We start from the raw sequence: 19,665 nt of genomic DNA, 5'->3' as shown, positions 1-19,665 counted from the left end.
CCTTCAGCTGCTGGGCTGTAGCTGGTGATGGGCTGGGAGTCTCAGGGCTGCGGCTGTGGGTGGATGGTGTCGTGCCCGTGTAGTCTGCTGAACTGACCCAGCGTTGGGCCCATGCTGAGGCGCTCACACAGTTCTTGGGTTTCGGTCTCCGAGGACCCTCAAGGTGTGTCTTAGAGGATAGGTGTGTCTGCGTGTATTAGTCATGCATGCCCTGGCCCTTATAAGCTCTACAGAGTAGTCTGGTTTGGGATTCTCAGCTGAAAATTGTGATAATAGGATTGACTGTAAATCCACTCTCCTCCCCGCCATCCTCAGTAAGATACAGCCACTTCTAAGCAGCCCCCTCCCGTCTTGTTTTCCCCCCTGTGATTAGGGTCCTTTAGCATCTTCAGGTGGGTCCAGCGTCTCATCTTCCCCTACTTATCCTTTCCTTCTCTTGTCTTTTTTAGCTTCTCCAGAATCATGCACCAGACCGTGAAGGAACTGTCACCAAAGTGTAACGTGTCCTTCCTCCTGTCCGAAGACGGTAGTGGCAAGGGGGCTGCCCTCATCACGGCAGTGGGCGTCCGGCTCCGGGGAGAAGCGAGCAGCTAAGAGCCCCGGGCCCCCAGCCTGTTGCCCTTCGAGCACTTACTTCTCTCTCCAAGCGGCGACCCCCCATTCTCCCAGCGAGCTGGGCTGGGAGACGCCGGCCCCAGAGCCCGCCACTGCCACAGCGGGGAGGAAAACAAAAGCCGACTAATGGCGCAGGGTACAAAATGTAGGGTACAAAATCGAGTGTGTGCTGTTGATAATACCTCTCACCTCCGGGGCCCCCCTCACCTGCCCTGCCACTCTGCATGATTTGATTTCAACCTGGCCGCATATTCCCCACGTGTGAAGTTTTGTGGTATCCAATTCTAATTTATGCATTTGTCCAACAGTTATTTATTGGCCTGAGATGACAAGTCACACTGTCTGACAGGCCTTATGGGCATCCGCAGCTCATCCTTGGGGACGAATCCCCTGTGTGAAATGTATTATCACCAGCAGACACTGCCCAGGCTCCTCCTGTCCCAGCACCCACTGCTGTCTGGTGTCCCAAGGTTCCTGTCCGGGTGTGTCAATGCCACTGGGTTGTGTGTCTGTGGACCTGGTCATAGCCACATTGTGACTATCTTGCATTCTGTCTTGGGGGGCGGGGGAGGTGGGCAGTCCTGTGGCAAAGTGTCTTGTCTCTATTTGCGTAAAAGGAACCAACCAACAAAACAGTGCCCTCATTGGAATATCCCATCGCTTCTGTGAGCCATGTCGTATGTATGACCTAGTAAACTTTGTACCAATTCAAAGACCTGAGTGATGCTTAATGGCTGGGAAGGAGGGGAGGACATCTGGGATGTGGTGAAAACCAAACTCTGTGGGATTTTATGGCTGCCTGGGTCAAGGGGACAACTGAGATGAAGGTCCTGTTCTTTAGCCCCAGCCTTCCTTTGGACTTCCTGCAGAGTGTCACAGAACTAGCCTCTCCCCGTGTCTCCCAGCATCTGCCCTGCTCCAGCCCCAGGGTCCTATCCTGGGGAGAGGCTCCTGCAGCCCCCCACTCCAGGTAAAGAGGCATCCTCTGTCCCCCAGCAGCCTGGCCTCCTCCCTTGCAGTGGGAACAAAGAAAAAGTCAGCTTGGCTTCCAGGGGCTGTTCTGGTTTAATGAGAGGCCAGGGCAACACTGGCCTCCCTGCCACCCCCAAGCAGATCCTGCCCATCAGCACCTTCTCTGCCAATTCCAAGACAATGGATGACATAGACCCTGGCCCTAACCCAGATGAAATTCTGCAGCAGCCTGGGGTAACAGGATTGCTGCACTCTCCCCCTCCCTCATCTTAAATGAACCCCTTCTACAGGAACCTGACCCATATCTGACCCTTGCATCCCTGTCCCACCTCAGCCTTGAGGTTACTGTTCCAGCATTTTGGATTCTCCCCACAGCCCATCAGCGGATCCCACATCAGCCCGCATTCTGGTACCTGTAATTGAGGTGCCATGTGAGTCTTCCAAGCCCTGACTACAGCTCTAGGTGGCTTCCCCCAGGACTGACTGCATGCTCGCTTGAGTTGGTGAGACCAGAGTCCCTTTATTTGGCAGTGCAGGTGCCTATGGCACAGTGATTTTGTGGAGAACACATAACATTAAACAATCTTGATGTTCATTTGCAGTGTTACATGGTTCTAGAGGGAGCCAGTGGCGGAGAGGGTGAGTTGGCCAGCAGGGAGAGGTGTGCCCTTGGGCCAGGCCTGCAGCTTTCTGGGAGTCAGGACAGTTGCTGGTTTCTCCTGCCACCTTCTTGCTGTGAAAGTGAAGGTGAGAGTCGTGTGGCTTACCTGTGGGAGCCATTCATATAAAACGGCCAGCATGCTAGTAACAAAAATCATGGCTGCTGTTTATTAAGCACTTAATCTGTGTTTGGCCTGGTAGTTTATAGGCATCACTTCTGTAATCCTCATAGCATACCTTGCCACGGGGAGAGGAAGAGCTGAGGTCAGAGTGAGTGGTCTGAGGCAACATAGCTGAGGCTCCCTTTGGCTTTTTTTTTTTTTTTTTACCACCATCTATATTGGGCTGGATCTGAGTTCTTAGATGCCAAGGCTGAGAGGCCCTGGACTCATAGGTGATGCTTTGCAAAATAAGAATTTTCTTCCCTGTGTCTTGAACCTGATAATTAGTCAGTGTCTTGTTGGGTGCTGCCCACAGGTGTGTTTTGTTTTATTTACCCAACATTTGAAAAAATGTGAGCCAAATGTAACAAGTCTGGAAGTCTCACAAATTTGGATTTATGGCTTCTCTTAATTTAGAAGATCTGGCAAAATGGGCTCCCACATGGCAACATTTGTCCAGAGCTGATCAGCTACTGTCCCCTTTGGATGCCTGTGTCCTCTCGTTTGCCACAGTGCCCACCATTTCCTATTAACCCAACACTGGAAGCCAGTTGCCTTTTGTGATCATATTTGCAGTTTTCCTTTTATACTGGATCCAGTTTATTCCTTGTGTCATATGTCCCAGGAAGGCATCTGAGCTTGCAACTCCCGGATTAGATGCATCAGCTCAAACTGTCTTCGTTGACTCTTATTGGGTCCCCTGAAGCACTGTCTGAGAGGGAAGGCTGTGTCCTCTTAAAGTTGACATCCACCGTAGAATTGTCGGTCCTGTCTTGTTTTTCCACCGATGTACTGAAGGGTGAGGCATGGGCCAAATTTTCAGGTTTGGTCTCTTGACCTGCTGCTTCTCAAAGGGTGCCAAGCCTCACCCTGCAGCCTGGCACGAGGCTTCAGGATTCAGGAGGCACCCCATCTTGGGGACCCTCAGCCTGCCCGTTGGGAGCCTCAGACGGGGCCACATCCCCGTTCATGAATAAAGTCTCTTTAGTGTGACATCTGTTGACCCTCCTGGAGAGAGATGGAGTGTGAGTCAGCTCCAGCTTATCTTCCTCCATTGGTGTCACCCATGGGCAGCAGCGGAAAGCGATCCGGAATCCAGAGCGAAACCTGGGGGATGGAGGGTCAGCTTGAGCAGGGGGTAAAGGGGATGAGCTGTCGTGTGGCTTCCCCCACCTCCAGGAGCCCATCTCCCCTTGAGGAAAGTCACTGCTTCACTCCCAAGAGCCTGCCATTTCTTGGTTCCTGTGGATTTGATTTTTGGAAACAGCCAGAAGTAATCTGGAGTAAGTCTGGTGATTGAGCTGAAGTATACCATTTGTTAGAACCAACAGACAAAAAGAAACCAAGTCCAGATTACATAGAAACAACAGATTTTCTATTTTGACTTGTTAATTGGTTTCTAAAGGAATATTCATAAGAGTTAAAAAATTGGGGCTTCAGCACTGTTGGGTGGAATAAGTATGTTCTCCCAAGGGGATTGCTTTGAAAGAAAATATACACATAGAACTAGGAAGTCTGGGTACATTTGCCTAAAAAATAACTCTCCCCCAGGGCATCACTGAGATGTAACTAGAGATACACAGGCAAATTAGAGATAAGAGGGAGCAGATCAGGAGTGGGAGAAATGGGCCGGCAGGAAGCGAACAATGGCCTGTCAGGGAGGAACAGAAATAAATGAGACCTTGTGACAGCCCAGAGAGGGAGAGAACTGGATTGTCTGCTCCCAGGAGCCAGAGGGTTCCATGTTCCAGAAGAGCAGGTCTGACTTTGGTTCCTTGCCCTGTAGCTCCACAAGATTCCACGGTGTCGCCAACAAATGCCTTTGTTTTGGGAGCTTAGTGGCCTCTGCCCCGCACACCCTCTCAGCACGTCCCAGCCTGAGCTAACATCATCCTCTCCACACCCCTCCTTACAGTCTTCCACCTCCCGGTTCCTGATGACGACGACTCCGCCCTTGTCCTTCCAGTTGTTCAGGCCAAGGACCTGGGAGTCATCCTTGATTTCCTCTCATATGCCACCTCCCTCCATCGAATTCTGTTGGCTTTGCCTCAGCGATCTCTAGACTCCGACCGCTTCTCCGCGCACCTTCCTGGCCTGGGTTTCTGCAGCGGCCTAACCGCCTCACTCCCCGCTTTGCCCTTGCCTCGCTGTGGTCCAGTCCAACACAGCCGCCGGACCGGCTCTTTTCAAAGGAAAGTCGGAGCGTGCGTCTCCTGGGCTCAGAGCCCCGCAGGGTCCCAGGTCAGAGGACCAGCTGAGCCCTTCCCTTGCCCCAAGGCCTTTGCCTCGGCTGTTCCCGCCCCCTGGAATTCTCCCCCAGAGAGGGTCCACTCAATCCTCAAGCCTTTGCTCAAAAGACTCCTCAATAGGCCCACCCTGCCCACCCTGTAAAATTGTACACTCATGCCCACTGCTTCCCCCAGCCCTTCCTGTCCTCCCTCACCCAGCTTTTTTCTTTTTTCCTTAGGACTTAACCACTTAATGCACTATGAGATTCACGTACTCACTATGTTTGCTTATTGTATGTCTGTCCCCCTCACTAGAATGCCAGGTCCCTGAGGAAATGAGCGTTGTTTCTGTTCACCAGCGTCTCCCAAGTGCCTGGTCCAGTGCTGGGCGCACACAGCCCCGTGGTGAACATATTCTCAATGCAGGTTCCTGCCAGGAGCACCAGTCCCATTTTAGAGCCAGTGCCATCAAATACTGAATGATTCAGAACTTATCTCAGGAACTTGAGAGTCCCTTGGAGAGATAGAGCCCTCGGGAACTGGGTCCCCAGGAGAGTGACCAACACACTGACACTGAGTGCTGGTGGCCCCTCTCTCATGTGATAATCCCTGACTCCAAAATTCTCACTCCTGCAAGCTGTATACAAGAGAAATGTGTGATGTGGGGATAAGATTACAGGCCTTGGAGAGACATGCAGTGCTGGTTCCATTGCTTGCTGTATGAGCTTAGGAAAGTCTTCTGAGGCTCAGTTTCCTCATCTGTAAAATGGGAATAACACCTCCCTCTCTATTATCTACTTCCCTTGCAGGAGACAATGGAAGGTTCTGGTACCCATTAAACACTCAAAAAAATTATAGTTTTCTCACTTCCTTCTGGCCTTCCTCAGGTGGGTAGGATGTCCAATCAACAAAGACCCTAATGGCATGAGTGGCCTGGACATGTGGGCAGGGAGGTGATACAAAGGCATGAACAAAGAGGCCCAGGGCCAACCTTGCCCATATATATATCACTCTCTTGTTAAGGCCAGGACTTAGCGTCCACCTCTCATCTCCTCTGACCTGACCCCACCTTCAGGGCTTTCTGAGGCTGCATGGCCTGCTCTGTAAGCAGGACTCCTGGGTGCTGAGATTTCTGCCTGGTACAGCACCTCCGACCTCTCCAAGTGCCGCAGAACAAATGCCAGCCCGTCTCCAGGACTCTGCTTCCCCAGAAGTACAAAAGTGGGGAGAACTGGATAGTGTCTGAGGGAGAAGTGAGATCTTGGCTCCATCTTCCCTGGCCGTCTCTGCCAAGGTCACTTCCCAGCCCTGAAAGCCCCTTGAGGGCAGAAAATGCACTGTGATTTCCCAGGGAGCAGGCTGCTCCTCCGCGGGGCTTAGCCCTGGGTCTCTGAGTGCTTCATGCTGCTGGGCTTGGTATTGTTCTCGCCCAAGGAAAGTCCTTGGTTCCTCCTCATTGCAGGAAGCTCTTAAAAATGTCAGGACAGATGATGTCTTTTACCTGGCTCCTTCCTTCCTCCCTCTCTGTCCTTCTGCCTCTGTCCTTCTGCCTCTCCTCCTCCCTCCTCCTCTCTGTCCCTCCCTTCTCTCTTCTGGTTCCAGATGTAGCGCCCAGAAGAGAGCAGGAGCAGATGAATGGTGAGAACAATGGGGCAAGGCTTTGGGGAGGAGGTGGGGCTCAGGCTAGAGGGAGGATTGGGCTGTGGGCTCGCTCACTGTGAGGATGGTGATCCTATGTGAAGGTGGGGGGCACAGGGCACAGGCTCAAACTGCACAGGGGAGTCCAGATGGGGCCAGGCCTTGGGGCCCTGAGAGTTGATGAGGGTCAGGATGAAGACTCACCTGCGGTTGAGGCAGCAGTAGATGATGGGATTGTACATGGTGGAGCTCATGGCCAGCCAGAAGAGCGCCAGGTAGACCTGCTGAATGAACTTGTGGCAGTAGATGTCCTCCTGGAAGTTGCCCAGGATGAAGTAGAGGTGGTAGGGCAGCCAGCAGATGGCAAACGTCACCACCACCAGCACCATGGTCTTCACAAACTGGTCCGGGAAGGGCTCAGGTTACTTCTCAGCCTGGAAGCCCCAAGCCCGAGTCCTCCCAGGGGCGGGAGTGGGGTGCCCCTCTTGCCAGTCTGAGAAGCCCTCAAAGAGTAGGTAGGTCCCATCTACCTCTATGGCCTCAGTCCCCTGGAGCAGCCGCTGCCCAGATGCTCCTGGGCCCTCAGCCTGGTCCCTCTGCCCACACTGTTGTCTTTCCTTTGAAGTCCTCACTCCTCAAAGCCCAACTCAGTGGCCACTTCCTTTAAAAGGTGTCCTGGATCCCTTGTGGATGAGCAGCCGCTCATAACCCCATCCTTTGGGGAGCCTCTGTGCCAGCTATGGGTTTCCAGCCCCGCCACCCTCCCTGTGATCTTCCTGCCACAGCCCTTCTATCCAAAGATATGAGGCTCCAACCTGGGACCCCCCCCTCTGCCCAGGGTCCAGCTGGCATTTCCCCCTCATGGTTGGTTTCAGCAGGGGCCCTCGAGCATGGCCCAGTACCCGTGAGGAATGGAAGACAAGCTAGGGCTGGCAGATGGAGACCAGCTCTCCATGAGAAGGAACACCCAAAAGGAGCCCTATATCCAACTGCCTCCCTGAATTGCCCTGAAAAATTCCAAATAGTAGATGAGAAGTCGAGACTTTGACCTGATACATGATCTGATTAACCCATCACCTCCCCTGCTGCCCTAACAGGAAGCAGGCAAAGCAAAGATAAGCTTTAAATGCTGTATCAGGACCCTTGGGGGCCCTGAATGGCAGGGAGGAGGGAGGGGGACACTGGCACTTCCTTTAGAAATTGAAGACAGATGACGTAGCCGGACTACAGTCCGATCTCCATCATCTCTGGGGTCTGTAGTTCCAGCATTTGAGAATTCTCCTGTGATTCTATCAAGGAGCCTCCTGTAGATCTGTGGGACTTCTTAAATTTAACATTATGATTACTCAAAAAATTTAAGATTTTAACATTGTCACTCTAAGGTTCTTGGAGGTATCTGAAATTCTGTTGGCCTTTAGGCTTCCCCGATTTTCCTAACACTCTGGGAAGTTCCTTTAACTTTGTGTTTAGCCAAAAACCAAGGGCAAGTAGGCCTGTCGGGAAGAACGAATTCAGGCTCTGGCCAGGGACTTGGGACCCGGGCAAGGTACCAGCGGATCCTCTGCTCTGCGGCGCCCCCTGGAGGGCGGGCTTTGAGCCCAGAAGAAAGGCTCCGGAGGCGGGGCCAGGCTCCGGCCCCGCCCCCCGGCCCCGCCCCGCCCCCGGTCCCCACCTTCTTCTTGGCCCGCAGGTAATGAGAGTTGGCGCCCTGCGCGTGGTACCCGGGGACCGAGCGTCTCCAGAGCGTGAAGCCGATGACGCTGTAGGCGAAGAACATCACCGCGAGAGGGAGGAAGTAGATGAGGGCGATCACCGCGAGGTGGTACCTGGGGGGAGAGCCAAGGTCCTGGGCCCCGGCGGTCCGGGGGCGGCTTCGGCGTCTGCCAGCGCTCAGTCCCCTGGGCCCCGCGGGCGCCCCTGAGCTGCCCTTGAGTCGCCCCTGGCGAGCCACCCTGGGCAGCCTCGGTTTGATTTAAAGAAAATAAGTAAAGGCAACATTCGGTAGCACCTGTGCCCAAAGGGCTTTCCCTGCTGCGGAAGGGACGCCAGTGCTCGGTACCCTCAGTTCTCGCTGGTACCCTCAGTTCTCACCCGTACCCTCCTCAGGAAGCAGGGGCCTGTGTTAAGGTGGAGAAACACCGCCTCCCAGTGGCCAGTCACGAAATATTCCGCTCTCCATCCCTCCTAGAAACCAGAGCGCTTCACTGCACCACACCGCTCTGGAGCAGAGTCCTTCTGAGAAGGTGGGGTAGAGTGTAGGGGCGAGATCCCCAGCAGGGCCTTCCCTCGAAACTCAACGGTCCCCAGGAACAGGCTTCTCAGAGGGATGGCGCCTTCCCCAATACTGAAGGCCACGGCCCTGCCCTCCTCTGGACGGTGCGCAGGACAGATGGAGACCAGGTAGGGGAGGCTTTGGGGGAGGAGTGTTAGAAGAGGAGAGAATGGGGGGGGGGTGTTGCCATGGTGACTTGGCAGCCCTCAGCTCAGAGCAGGCACATCCTCATGCTTGGGGCAGCTGGGTCCTTGTTGGACTAAATCTGCCACTTCCAGGTTTGTTTTCATTTGTCCCCTATTTAAACTACCACATACTGAGACACAGGCTCTGTGACAGATATGGTGATAAGGGCTTCAAGTACATTTTTTCTTTCTTTCTTTCTTTCTTTCTTTCTTTCTTTCTTTCTTTCTTTCTTTCTCTCTCTCTCTCTCTCTCTCTCTCTCTCTCTCTCTCTCTCTCTCTTTCTTTCTTTCTTTTTTTCTTTCTTCTTTCTTTCTTTTTCTTTTTAATAAGTCTTTATTGATTTCAGAGAGAGGAAAGGAGAGGGAGAGAGAGAGAAACATCAATGATGAGAGAGTCATTGATGGGCTGCCTCCTGCACGTCCCCCACCGAGGATCAAGCCCTCAACCGGGGCATGTGCCCTGAGCCGGAATCAAACCTCGATTTCCTGGATCCTAGGTCGATGCTCAACCTTTAACCCACGCCAGCCGGGCATATTTTCTCATATGTGTTCACAACAACCCTTGAACAAGGTTCTTTTACCAATAATCCCGATTTGAGAGAGAAGGAGCCAAAGGGTCAGAGCGGTTAAGTGACTGCGAAGGGTCTTCCAGCCAGCAGGGGACAGAGCAGGGCTCCACCTGAACTGCTGACTTCAAACCCTCAATCAATTCTTTAGCTCTGCCAACCAACCATGCCATGCTTGGGGATCAGGAAGCCGCGCCATGAGTGCTGGGCAAATGGAGGCCCAGAAAGGAAAGGATCTCACCCAGGGCCACGCAGCGGCTGGACCATGCGGAGGGCTTTGTATTTTACCCCCACCCCAGAGCCCTTGTGCCCACCTAAGCACAAGGCAGGTACCAGGCATCCTCCCAAAAACATCCCAGGCTCCACCACCTGCCCTTTCTTTCGGCCCCAATACCCTGACCCTTGTGGCAGGAGCTTTTACAGTGCCCTCCCCAAAACACACAACCACACACACATCCCTGAACACATGCCTATGTACACACACATCCACAAGCACACCCACGTGCTCCACACACACAAACACCCACAGACATGAGTGGGCGCAGCGCGCCTGCTCATGTGCTCCCATCCATATCCTCGTCTAAGGGTGCGCACATCCTGGTTGAAGTGGCACAGTGGGGAGGAGACTGGGCTCTGAAGCAGCACTGCCTATGTTTAACTCCTCGCTTCACCACTTACTAGCTATGTGGTCTTGGGTACATTACTTAGTTTTTTAGTGCCTCAGTTTCCTCATCTGAAAAATGGGAAGAAGAATAATACATACCCTGTAATGTCAGGAGAAGTAAATGAGTTCGTATGTGTAATGTGCTTAGAACAAGTCTGACACTTAGTATATCATGTTACTTTGAGTATATACATGTACTCACATAATCCCAGTACACTCACAGAGACGTGTACACATACTACACACGTGTACACACATGTATGTGCGCACACACAAGCACACACATTGTTAGGTGTATGCACAGGCACACCCCCCCATCCCCCGACCCCCAGGCCTTACCAAAGGAGCATCTTGCCACCGTTGGGCCAGGCCACTATGCACTTAGTGGCTCCCTCGTCTGTGATGATGGTGGAATAGAAACACTGAGGAAAGGCAAGGGCCAGGGCCACCAGCCAGATGCCAGCAATAATCATTCTGGTGCCCGGGGCTGAGAGCCGTGGCTGGAAGGGGTGGACGATGGCCATATACCTGCGAGCAAAGGGCAGTGTGAGCAGCGGGTGCCCTCCTATCAGACCAGTCCCCACCCTGTCCCCCACTACAGGCCCAAGCCCTCTAGCCCCATTCCTCACACGGCTGCTGGTGACCTGCGGAGCCAGCTGGGCTGATGACTTTCCCACAGCCACATGGCACACTGGTGGCCTAAACCCCAGCCCAGGCCCGCGGTACTCTGCCTCTCTCTGTGTACGGACTTGCTCTCAGAAGGCCACAAGAGAGCAGTGTGGCCACATTGTGAGTCTATCTCTGGACATTTGTCTGAAGCTCAGCCCTGCCGAGCCCCTCAGCCCTAGGCCAGTCTCTCTTCCGTTCAGAAACCTTAGCAGAGCTAACAGTCTGGGACAAAGCCCAAGGCAGCGCTGCCCACCAGCTTTCTGCAGTGGTGGAAATGCTCTAATATGCACTCTCCTGTTCTGTAGCCACTGACCACACGTGGCCAATATGACTGAGAAACTGAAATTTAAAATTTGACTAATTAGAACTTAAGTAGGCATATATGGCTCTGGCTCCATTATTGGACTGTGCAGGCCCAAACCTTTAAATGTGGCATTCAGTGCCCTCTGCCCAGTGCACTTTCCAGTCTCCTGTGTCACTGTTTCCTGAACCTTCCCTGGCTCACTCTGGTGGTGGAACAGTCCTATGTGTGTGACCCTCTGTGGGTATAGTACACAGAATTACAAAGACAATCAGTTGTACTGAAAGAGCATCATTAAAGTATAAAATACATTTGGGACATAGGAATATACCCATTTCTTTATCAACCCACTAAACAACCAGATCTAGCAGCAGGGGTGGGATGGATGCGGGGTGGAAGGGACCAATTCAATGGGGATAAAAAGGGGACATCTGTAATTTTTTCAACAACAAAGATAAAGAAATAAAAAGGAAAAAAAAAAAGATCTAGCAGCAGGTCTGGAGACTATGGTAATTTTGAAATAGTGATGAGTGTAGACGATACTTTGAGATTTCTGCACAACAGTACCTGTGATATCTATTGGTGACAGTCCCAGGCACTGCTGGAGTCCCAGCAAACTGTGGTGTGCTGCCTACATTTGTAATTGTGATCCCCCTCCAAATGTATGAACCTCTCATATTTCTGCCCACAGCCTGTGGTCACAGATTGTGCATGTCTGGATTAGATGATTTTTGACCCCTCCCTCCCTACCCTGTGACACTGACCTTCTCGTTTGGCTGTGGCCTGACCCTGGGCCAGCTCTACCCCATGACAGCTTAGACCTGGGCCAAGTACCTTAGCAGCACATTTTATTTAGCCCTTGCCCTGAGCAGGGAAGTTTATGTCTTAAGGTCTGAGGCAACTGACTCTGTGCCTGGGGAGCATTTCCATCCTGTCTTGGTGAGGACTCCCTCGTTGCTGCTCCTCACATGCACCAGACATGCTCCTGCCACCTGCTGCTGCACCTTCTGCCTGGAATGTTGTTTCCCCAGAGCCCAGGAGGCTCACTCTCTCACCTGCCACCTGTCTGATCAAATCCCACCTTCACAATACGGCCAGTTCTGACCCCTTATCTAACACCACAACCTACCTCCACCCTAGTACCTCGGGTCCCCTTTCCCCTTCCTTATACCTCCCCATAGCACCCATGACCTCAAAGTACAACATATGATTTATTTATGCATGTGTTTATTATTTAAATTCTCTCCAGGGCAGGCGACTTTATCTGTGTTTTTGTTTCTCCCTCAATGCCCAGAACAGTATCTGTACATAGTAGACACTGAACCTGTGAATGAATGAATGAAGAACTGAATGGACAAATCTCCACTGTTACCACCCTGACCTGAGCCGCCATCCTCTCTCACCCAGATTCAACATCCTTCTGCCTGGTCTCCTGGCTCTGGCCCTGCCCTCCAGTCCATTCCCACCCACCCCACACCCTTTAGAAAGGAAGTTTTTATGAGGTCATGATTTCGGGACTATTTTTTCCTATTGGTGTATATTCTCAGTGCCTGCACCAGAGGACACACTCAAATATTTGTTGAGTAAAGGAAAGAAAATCTTAGTGGGACTTTCAAATATATCCAGGGGGGTATTAGGGGCTTTTTTTGTGGTGGTGGTGGTGGGAGGTGTGTCTGGGTTCCAGGCACCTGGCCCTGCTCTTGACTTGCTGATTGACCTCAGGGGATCCTGCCCATCTCTCTGGCCTCAGTTTCCCTGGGTGCAAAATTGGAATGTGAGCATAGATGAATGGTTTTTAGATGTTCTTTTTGTTTTTAATTACTGTAGTAGAAATACATTTCTCAAATGAAATCTTCAAGGAAACTCTATAATAAAACAGCCAAGAGCAGAGAAGCGAGCTGCTGTAGGTGAGAGGTTGCTGGGGTAGTTGGGTGGGATATGGGACCGTGAGCCTCATCAAGCCATCCCGACGAAGGGTCTGTGCCTCCGAGGGTCCCAGGCTCCTGCCCTGCCTCCCACACATGCGTGGTGTCTTCCCTCTGTTTCTTTTTGTTTGCTATCTGTCTCAACCACACTCCCTCAGGGACACACACGGTCTCCTTCCATATTCACACCAGGCCCTGCCTGCCCCGACCAGCTTTAAAAGGATTCCATATCTGCCCACTGATCACTCCGTCACCCCTGCCGACCCCCTCAGCAGAGGTCACGGTCTGCAGCCCTGAGAACATGCACTATTAAATTTTCCCCTCAGATAATCTATCTAGGAATAGGAAAACCATATAAGCAGTTTCCTTTAGTAAAAGAAAAACGACACAGCAAAGATCAAATTCAGAAAAGAACACTCCAGAAAGTCCGTAAAACGCTGCAACTCTTGCCCTACCTTGAACAGCCATCTGGTGTAAAGTTCTTCCTGTGTCTAACCTTAATCTTACCCGCTTCAGTCCCACAGTCCCCTGCCTTCCAGGTGTGTAGTTTTGAATCATGATCAGGCTGGAAGGCAATTCCCTGGGTTCTACACTTAACTTGCTGTGTGACTATGGGCAAGTCACCAGCCCTGTCTGAGCCCAGCTAAGTGAGCCGGCTCCCCACGGCTTCTCCCACCTCCCACCCCCTCTTACCTGTCTGCAGCAATGGCGGTCATGGAGTAGATGCTGACGAACATGACCGTGACAGGGAAGAGATTCTGGAAATAGCAGAAGGCACGGCCGAAGTACCAGATGTTGTGGCTGGCGTAGATGAAGTTGAAGACGGCGTTGAAGGCAGCCATGCAGAGGTCGGCCAGGGCCAGGTTGACAATGAAGTAGTTGGTGACCGTGCGCATCCTCTGATGGGCCAGGATGATCCAGATGACGGTGGCATTGCCTGTCACGGCCACCAACACGAGGGTCAGGTAGGCTGCAGCCCACAGTGCCAGCTGCCAGCCAGGCATGGAGAAGGCCGTGGTGCCCGTGGCGTTGCTCTCAAGGCCAAATGAGATGTTTGTATCAGTCACAACAGCACAGGCCCCCATGGCTGCCTCTGGGTCTGGGACAAGGGATCTGGCTCCTCAGCTTCTTCCAGACCCTGGTGCCCTGCCCAGATATGCTACAGAAGAGGAATCCTCTGGGGCGTGAGTATATGGGGAGAGAGAAGTAGGTGCAAAGCCAGGCACACGAGGGAAACTTGGGGTCCCTCCCAAGCCTCAAGCACAGATGAGTCAGGCTGAGCGGAGAGCAGGTTCCAGAGCCATTGGCCTTTCAGCTTCCCATGTCCCGGCCAGAGTTCTCCAATGTCACATGGAAATCTAGAATCTGAGACACAGTTTCAGAGCAGGAGATATCCTTGTCAATTTTCAGTCAACCCCTTCACTGCAGAAACGGAAAAACAGATTCCAAGAGGGGATGTGACCAGCCCGGGTCACTCAGTAAATTGATGACAAACCAGGACTCAAACCCACGTCTTCCTAATGCTGCTCAGGAACCGTTCTGGATCAGATGAGCACACAGCAGCAGTCTTCAGATTCCCCAGGTCAGCCGCGGTGTCCCCAGGCTTCGGGGTGCGGGCCTGGCTGCCAGCCCTCGGAGCCGCCTCTCCGCGCTGCTCTCCCATGCGGGGCGGGCGAGGGCCTTGGCAGAGGTGCTGCCTGCTCATGAGATGGGGCCTTGGGTCCCGCCCCTCGTCCCAACCCTGCTTGCATGGCCCAGCCTTATCTGTCGAGGGAAGATTTAGGACTGGCTGGCAGGCAGGGAGCAATAGGGGCGGCAGGGTGGGGGCTGGCATGGAGGGCACAGTCTTGGTGGGTGTTTATCTTAACCCCGGGCCAGGAGCTGCGTCTAGAAAGTGGTTAGGAGCACACACTTGGGAGCCAGTCTGGGTGTGAGTCGGCTTCAGTGACGCCAGGCAAGTCCTTAACCTTTTTGAACGTTGGCTTTCCTAGCTGAAAAAGATAGGGGAAAAACTATACGTCTTGGGGCGTACAGCAGGTCCTTAAATAATGTCGTTTTGTTCAGTGTATTTTCATTATAATGTTGGTGAGATGCCTTTGGAGCTTAACTCTTGTTTATATCAATTAGCCGCTGTTTTGCTTAAAGTTGCAGAACATATCGATGATGTTAAATGAAGACTTACTGTATTTGTGAGTTTTAAATGAGATAATGTGTGTAAAGTCTATTTAGCACAGGGGCTGGCTCACAGCAGCCCCCCACCCGGACAGCTCAGGGCTCTGCAGGAAGGAGAAGGCAGAAATCAAAGCGTCTCTAACTAGTTCTTAGGTGATGCTCCTGCTGCTGGTCCAGGCACCTTACTTTGAGAACCACTCTCGTAAGACGAGGACAGGGCTTGCTGCCTCTTCCGTGAGCCCCAGAAAGGTGGGTGGGGCTGCCCTGGGTTTGCCCACAGTAATCTGCTCTTGGTCATTGACTGTGTGCACGTGTGTCAGGCACTGGGTGAAGCGTCAAATTCCCAGGCAGCCAGAATATACACGCCTGTGGATGTGTGGAACCCGAAGCCCAGCAGAGTGTGTCCCTCGTTAAAGCAGAGGAGGTCTCTCACTCACCAGCATTAGTGGCCTTGCTGTCGTAAGCGTGTGGTTGATCTCCTAGGAATCAGCCCTGCACCTTGGGGAGGGTCCGCTTCCTGGGCCCCTACTCCTCCTGTGAGTGCGTGTACCGTGGGGTTCTTGGGACTCCTGCCCTCCCAGAGTCAGCTCCAGACACAGCTGGCTCCAGTCCTGACCAGGCCACGGGGCAGAGGCCTGTTCCCTCTCTGGAGCGAGCCACCAGCCTCTGTTTGGACATCTGTCCTTTGCCGAAGGGCCTCTGCCTTTGATCTCTTTTGGTGGCAGCAGCAGCAGCCACTCAGCTTTGGGACCGGTTTCTGTCTCCTGCTCAGCTGGCCAGGGTTTAGAGGCAGAATGCACGGAAGCAGGATGTAAGCACAAGACAACCTTCTCTCTTGGCTGTTTGCCTCCTGCTCCCAGGCAGCCAGAATTGGTTGAGCTTTAGGTGCAAGCACAGTGCAGGGCTGGGACACTCGAGAGCGTGTCACCAGTCATGGAAGCCCATAGTCGTACAAATCCCCCACGCCCATCATCCTGCCACTGCCATTGCATGTGTAATGGGGATTCCATTTTGGAGCCATTAAACCTAAGAGCTTTTATTTCCCCTAAAACCATGTGCATCTGCAGCTTTCCAACTCTGTGCTTGTGGCTTCATGGCAGGTGAGGGCAGGGGCCGCCCTGGACAAAGGGCTTATTGATCGGCCTTGCTGCTCAGGGCTGACCGGCTGAGTCCATGGCTATACAGTGGTCTTGGAGGCTAGCCTTTGTTAAAAGAGAAAAATAGATCTGAATTCCTTTAGCTCCTGTGGACACATGAAGACTCTGGTTTGATTGTAGAGGTTTGCGTATGGGAAAGCGGAGGGGGAAGGGCTGGCCATTGGTTCTGGCTGGATCTGGCTGAGCTGGTGGCACAAAGGTTGGGAATCTGTAAGAAGTGCCTTTGATTCAGAGTTTAGAGTGCAGGATGTTAACAGGGATCCACACCCGGGAGGAGGAAGCAAGAGTGGGTGGAAGAAGAAGTTGAGCTGCGATGCGGTAGACAGCAGCCTTGGACAGCCCCGTGGATGGCTCTGGACTAGAATTTTCCTTTAAGAGTTGCCTTATGTTGGGCAAAGGTGGCCAGGCCTTTACACTTCCACATCGATCACTGGGAGTAGACTCCCCAAGAAGGGGCGTGATCTTGCACAAGGCGGCTCTCTGCAGCTGAGACACGGCCGAAGGAGAGGAGAGCGGAGCACTGTCTGCCTAGAGCTCTCCCAGCATCTCGGGGGGAGTCTGGGGAGCACAGGTCAGTGTCCACCAAGGCTCAGCAGCAGCCTCCCCTGGTCATGCGGTGTGAGCTCGCTGTGCTCCTCGTGATTTGTGCTTTCGTGGCTCCTGGGCTGGAGAGAGGAATTGTTGTTTTCAGGGAGCTTGGAGGGGGAGAAGGTGGGAGCAGCTGTAGGGATGAGGGAAGTAGATGGAGAGAAAGGGGGCTCCAGGAAGCACTGTGGACTGGGCGCTTCTGAGAAACGGTGCTGCTGGGCTTGGGCCGCTTGGTCATGACTTCAGTGAGTCAGCATCACGGGCATTGGTGCTGGAAAGGCTTGTGGGCCACCTGGCCACCACATAATCCACTTGGACTGAGCAAAATGAGGACAATGCCAACGCAGTGAGCCTTCTTTTTAGCCAAGTGAATCAGCTGGAAGCATCAGTCTTCACTCTGAGACTATGCCCTTTCTACTTTTTAAAGGGTTAAAATGTCCTTTCTTCCATGAAATAATGGTGGTGACACATGGTATTTAGCCTGGTTTTCCTTTTTCTCTAAAATTGCTTACTCAGTGGAATGAAAAGTTGGTGACCCATGTGGTTCCCTCCGTCATGTTTTTGATATTTTATTGGTTCATGGAATTCAATGGCCCAGGAGCCCCAATCTAGTTCCTGGTTTGAAGAAGAGGAGGGGTATCCCCAAGGGTGGAGGCTTGCCTGGGCCACATCCCTGATCGCGTCCCTCTGTCCTCCATGCCTTTACTGGCCTGTCTGCCTCCTCTCTCTTGAGACCCATCAGAGCCACCTCCTTATAACACAGATGGGGAGCTCCTCAGGGCCTGGGCTGTGTCTTGTTTATGTCCAGTGTCTAGGAGAGTTGCCAGCACATGAGGAGTGCCCTATAAATATCGGTCGATTGAAAATGAGTAATGAGGGATGAGGAATCTTATAAATGTGATATATATTATATATCTATATCAAATACATGTAGATATGAAAGCCTTAAACTAATGAGACTAGCACTAATTATGGGACTTTAGGCACCTTTGAGTGGGCTGGGCAGTATAATGCCTGGCACGTTGGCGCATGGTAGGTGCTCAGTGAATGTCAGACAAATAAATAACAGATGAAGAATGAAGTTTAAAGTATCGCCCTGCAGCAGCTCTGTGGACTGCCAAGGGGGAAGGGAGTAGCGCTCTTATTTCCACAAGATCTAAAGCTTAAACTGAAAGCACATGTCTGTGTAGGATGGGTGGGGCTTTTGGAGGACACCGGGGTCTCCGTAGCATCCCAGAATTCATTCCTCATGAATAGCCCCGCTTTGTCTCTAAGCCAGAGGGTTCCAGGCTGGCCCCTCTAGGAGATGAGCTCTGTGCCTCCTGCCCATGGCCTGAGCATCGGCGGCCTGGACTCTGGGACTTCAGCTGGGGGAGAGAACTGGCCTCTGCCCAGAGCAAGGGCTGCAGCTGACACCTTTTTTAAACACTGTGTGTGTGCTGGGGCAGTGTCTTGTCCTGAAAGCCTGAAGTTTATCTGGCTGGAAAAGAGAGGCCGCGAGTGTTTACATCTGCTGTGGTCCTGGTGTACACAGAACTCAGAGCACTTAACACAAAATGAGTTCATTTCTCAACATCAGGCTCCAGCAAAATCTGCCCATCTATGGCAGGCAGAGGAGGAAGTAGGCGAGGCGATCCTAGGAAGGGGCACCCCAATACCCGCTTGCTGGTTGGATAGCTGGGGGTCATCCCAGACACAGCCCGGGTGCTGACAGAGGGGACTGGGTATCTGCCCAGGGCATTGGCAAATGTGGCAGCAAGCTCTGTGGCATGGATGAGATGAGGAAAGGGAGTTGACAAAGGGTCAGCCCTAGGCCCTGCAGCGGCTCTGTGGTCTGGGCAGGTGCTTTAATGATCAGCCCAGAGTTAGGAGAAAAGGTCACGTCTCTACCTTCATGAAGCTCTGGGCCGGGGGGCAGGGTAAGAGCAAGTTTCAGCATAGCAGAGAGGACTCACCAAATGGGTGGGTGACACCATGAGTTTCAAGCTTCAGAGGAGGGAGAGAGAGGCTCTTGGGGTTGCAGGGAGTGAGCAGAGCTGCCACTTGAGTGGCTCCTGGTCACAATGGAGGAGGGGCCATGGGAATAAGCCTGAGCCTGACAGAAAGGTCAGACCAGCCTGGCAGGCACCCTAGGTTCCTTCAGGAAGGAACAGGAGATGTAGCAAGTCTAACTCTCCGTTCACAAACCCAGGGATGCGAGAAAGTTCCCATGTCCTTATTCTCTAAAAACCATCTTAGCCTTGACTCCCTCCCTTGGGTCCCTACCTTGTAGAACTGGCAGGGAAATCCAACCTGGGCGCCCACTGCCCATCCCCTGGCGCTGTCCACAGTGGCCAGGCTTTGGGTGGGGTCTTTATTAGTCATTAATCCACACAGGTCCCTGTGGTGGTGCCTCTTCTGCCTGCTCATTCCTGATCATGGTCATTCCTCCAGACCCTGCCAGGGAGAGGGACTGAATATTCGCTTTTTCTGGCCCCACAGTCCTCTCCTCCCTACCCTCTCAAGGAAGTCCTGCTTCTAGAAAAACTCAGCCTATTCCTCCAAATGCCACCATCCTTCGTGCTCTTTCTTGGTATCTTTGATTAGGCCAGAACACTAGCAACCAAAAACACCAGTCTGCTTCCCTCGAGGGCACAGACATCTTTAATCATCAGATCTTCCTAGGAAGTAAAAAATATATATATTGGCATGCCATCTTCCAAGTGTGGCAAAGAAAGGCAGGAAAAACTAGAGCAAAGTTTCCACATTAAAATGATCGGACTATCCATCTCTTGCTCCAAGATGAGGCTGGAAAGGGAGAGGGCAGGGTGATGGGAAAGCCGTGAGTGTTCTTTCTGGGACACCTTGTCTGAAGTCACCATACTGGTCCTTCAAGGGCCCCTCAAGTGCCAC

General features: G+C 52.6%; 2 protein-coding genes and 1 pseudogene across 3 annotated transcripts in view; 1 reads left to right on the top strand and 2 right to left on the bottom strand.

The window, feature by feature from the left end:
* Window positions 1–1,328, top strand: part of HK1 (hexokinase 1) — a 59,793-nt gene extending 58,465 nt beyond the window's left edge. Inside the window, exon 18 of the mRNA XM_081158594.1 lies at window positions 450–1,328. Coding sequence (XP_081014720.1) covers window positions 450–594 — 145 coding nt within the window. The 3' untranslated portion in view covers window positions 595–1,328. The remainder of the gene's footprint in view (window positions 1–449) is intronic.
* LOC308567311 (small ribosomal subunit protein uS2-like) overlaps window positions 1–19,665 on the bottom strand; it is a 558,798-nt pseudogene that overhangs the window by 450,396 nt on the left and 88,737 nt on the right. The gene's annotated exons all lie outside the window — the stretch shown is intronic.
* Window positions 3,299–14,072, bottom strand: TACR2 (tachykinin receptor 2; the record flags this gene model as incomplete). The annotated part of the gene is made up of 5 exons (XM_081158571.1): window positions 13,550–14,072; window positions 10,301–10,489; window positions 7,947–8,100; window positions 6,479–6,675; window positions 3,299–3,515 (listed from the first exon to the last, which is right to left on the bottom strand). Exons 1-5 carry the CDS (start codon window positions 13,939–13,941, stop codon window positions 3,299–3,301), a joined length of 1,149 nt encoding a protein of 382 aa, XP_081014697.1. The 5' UTR covers window positions 13,942–14,072.

This window comes from Miniopterus schreibersii, assembly GCF_964146895.1.
Source record: "Miniopterus schreibersii genome assembly, chromosome: 14".
Taxonomy (NCBI): domain Eukaryota; kingdom Metazoa; phylum Chordata; class Mammalia; order Chiroptera; family Miniopteridae; genus Miniopterus; species Miniopterus schreibersii.
The sequence above is the reverse complement of the archived record's forward strand: the minus strand, read 5'-3'. Positions and strand labels throughout refer to the sequence as shown.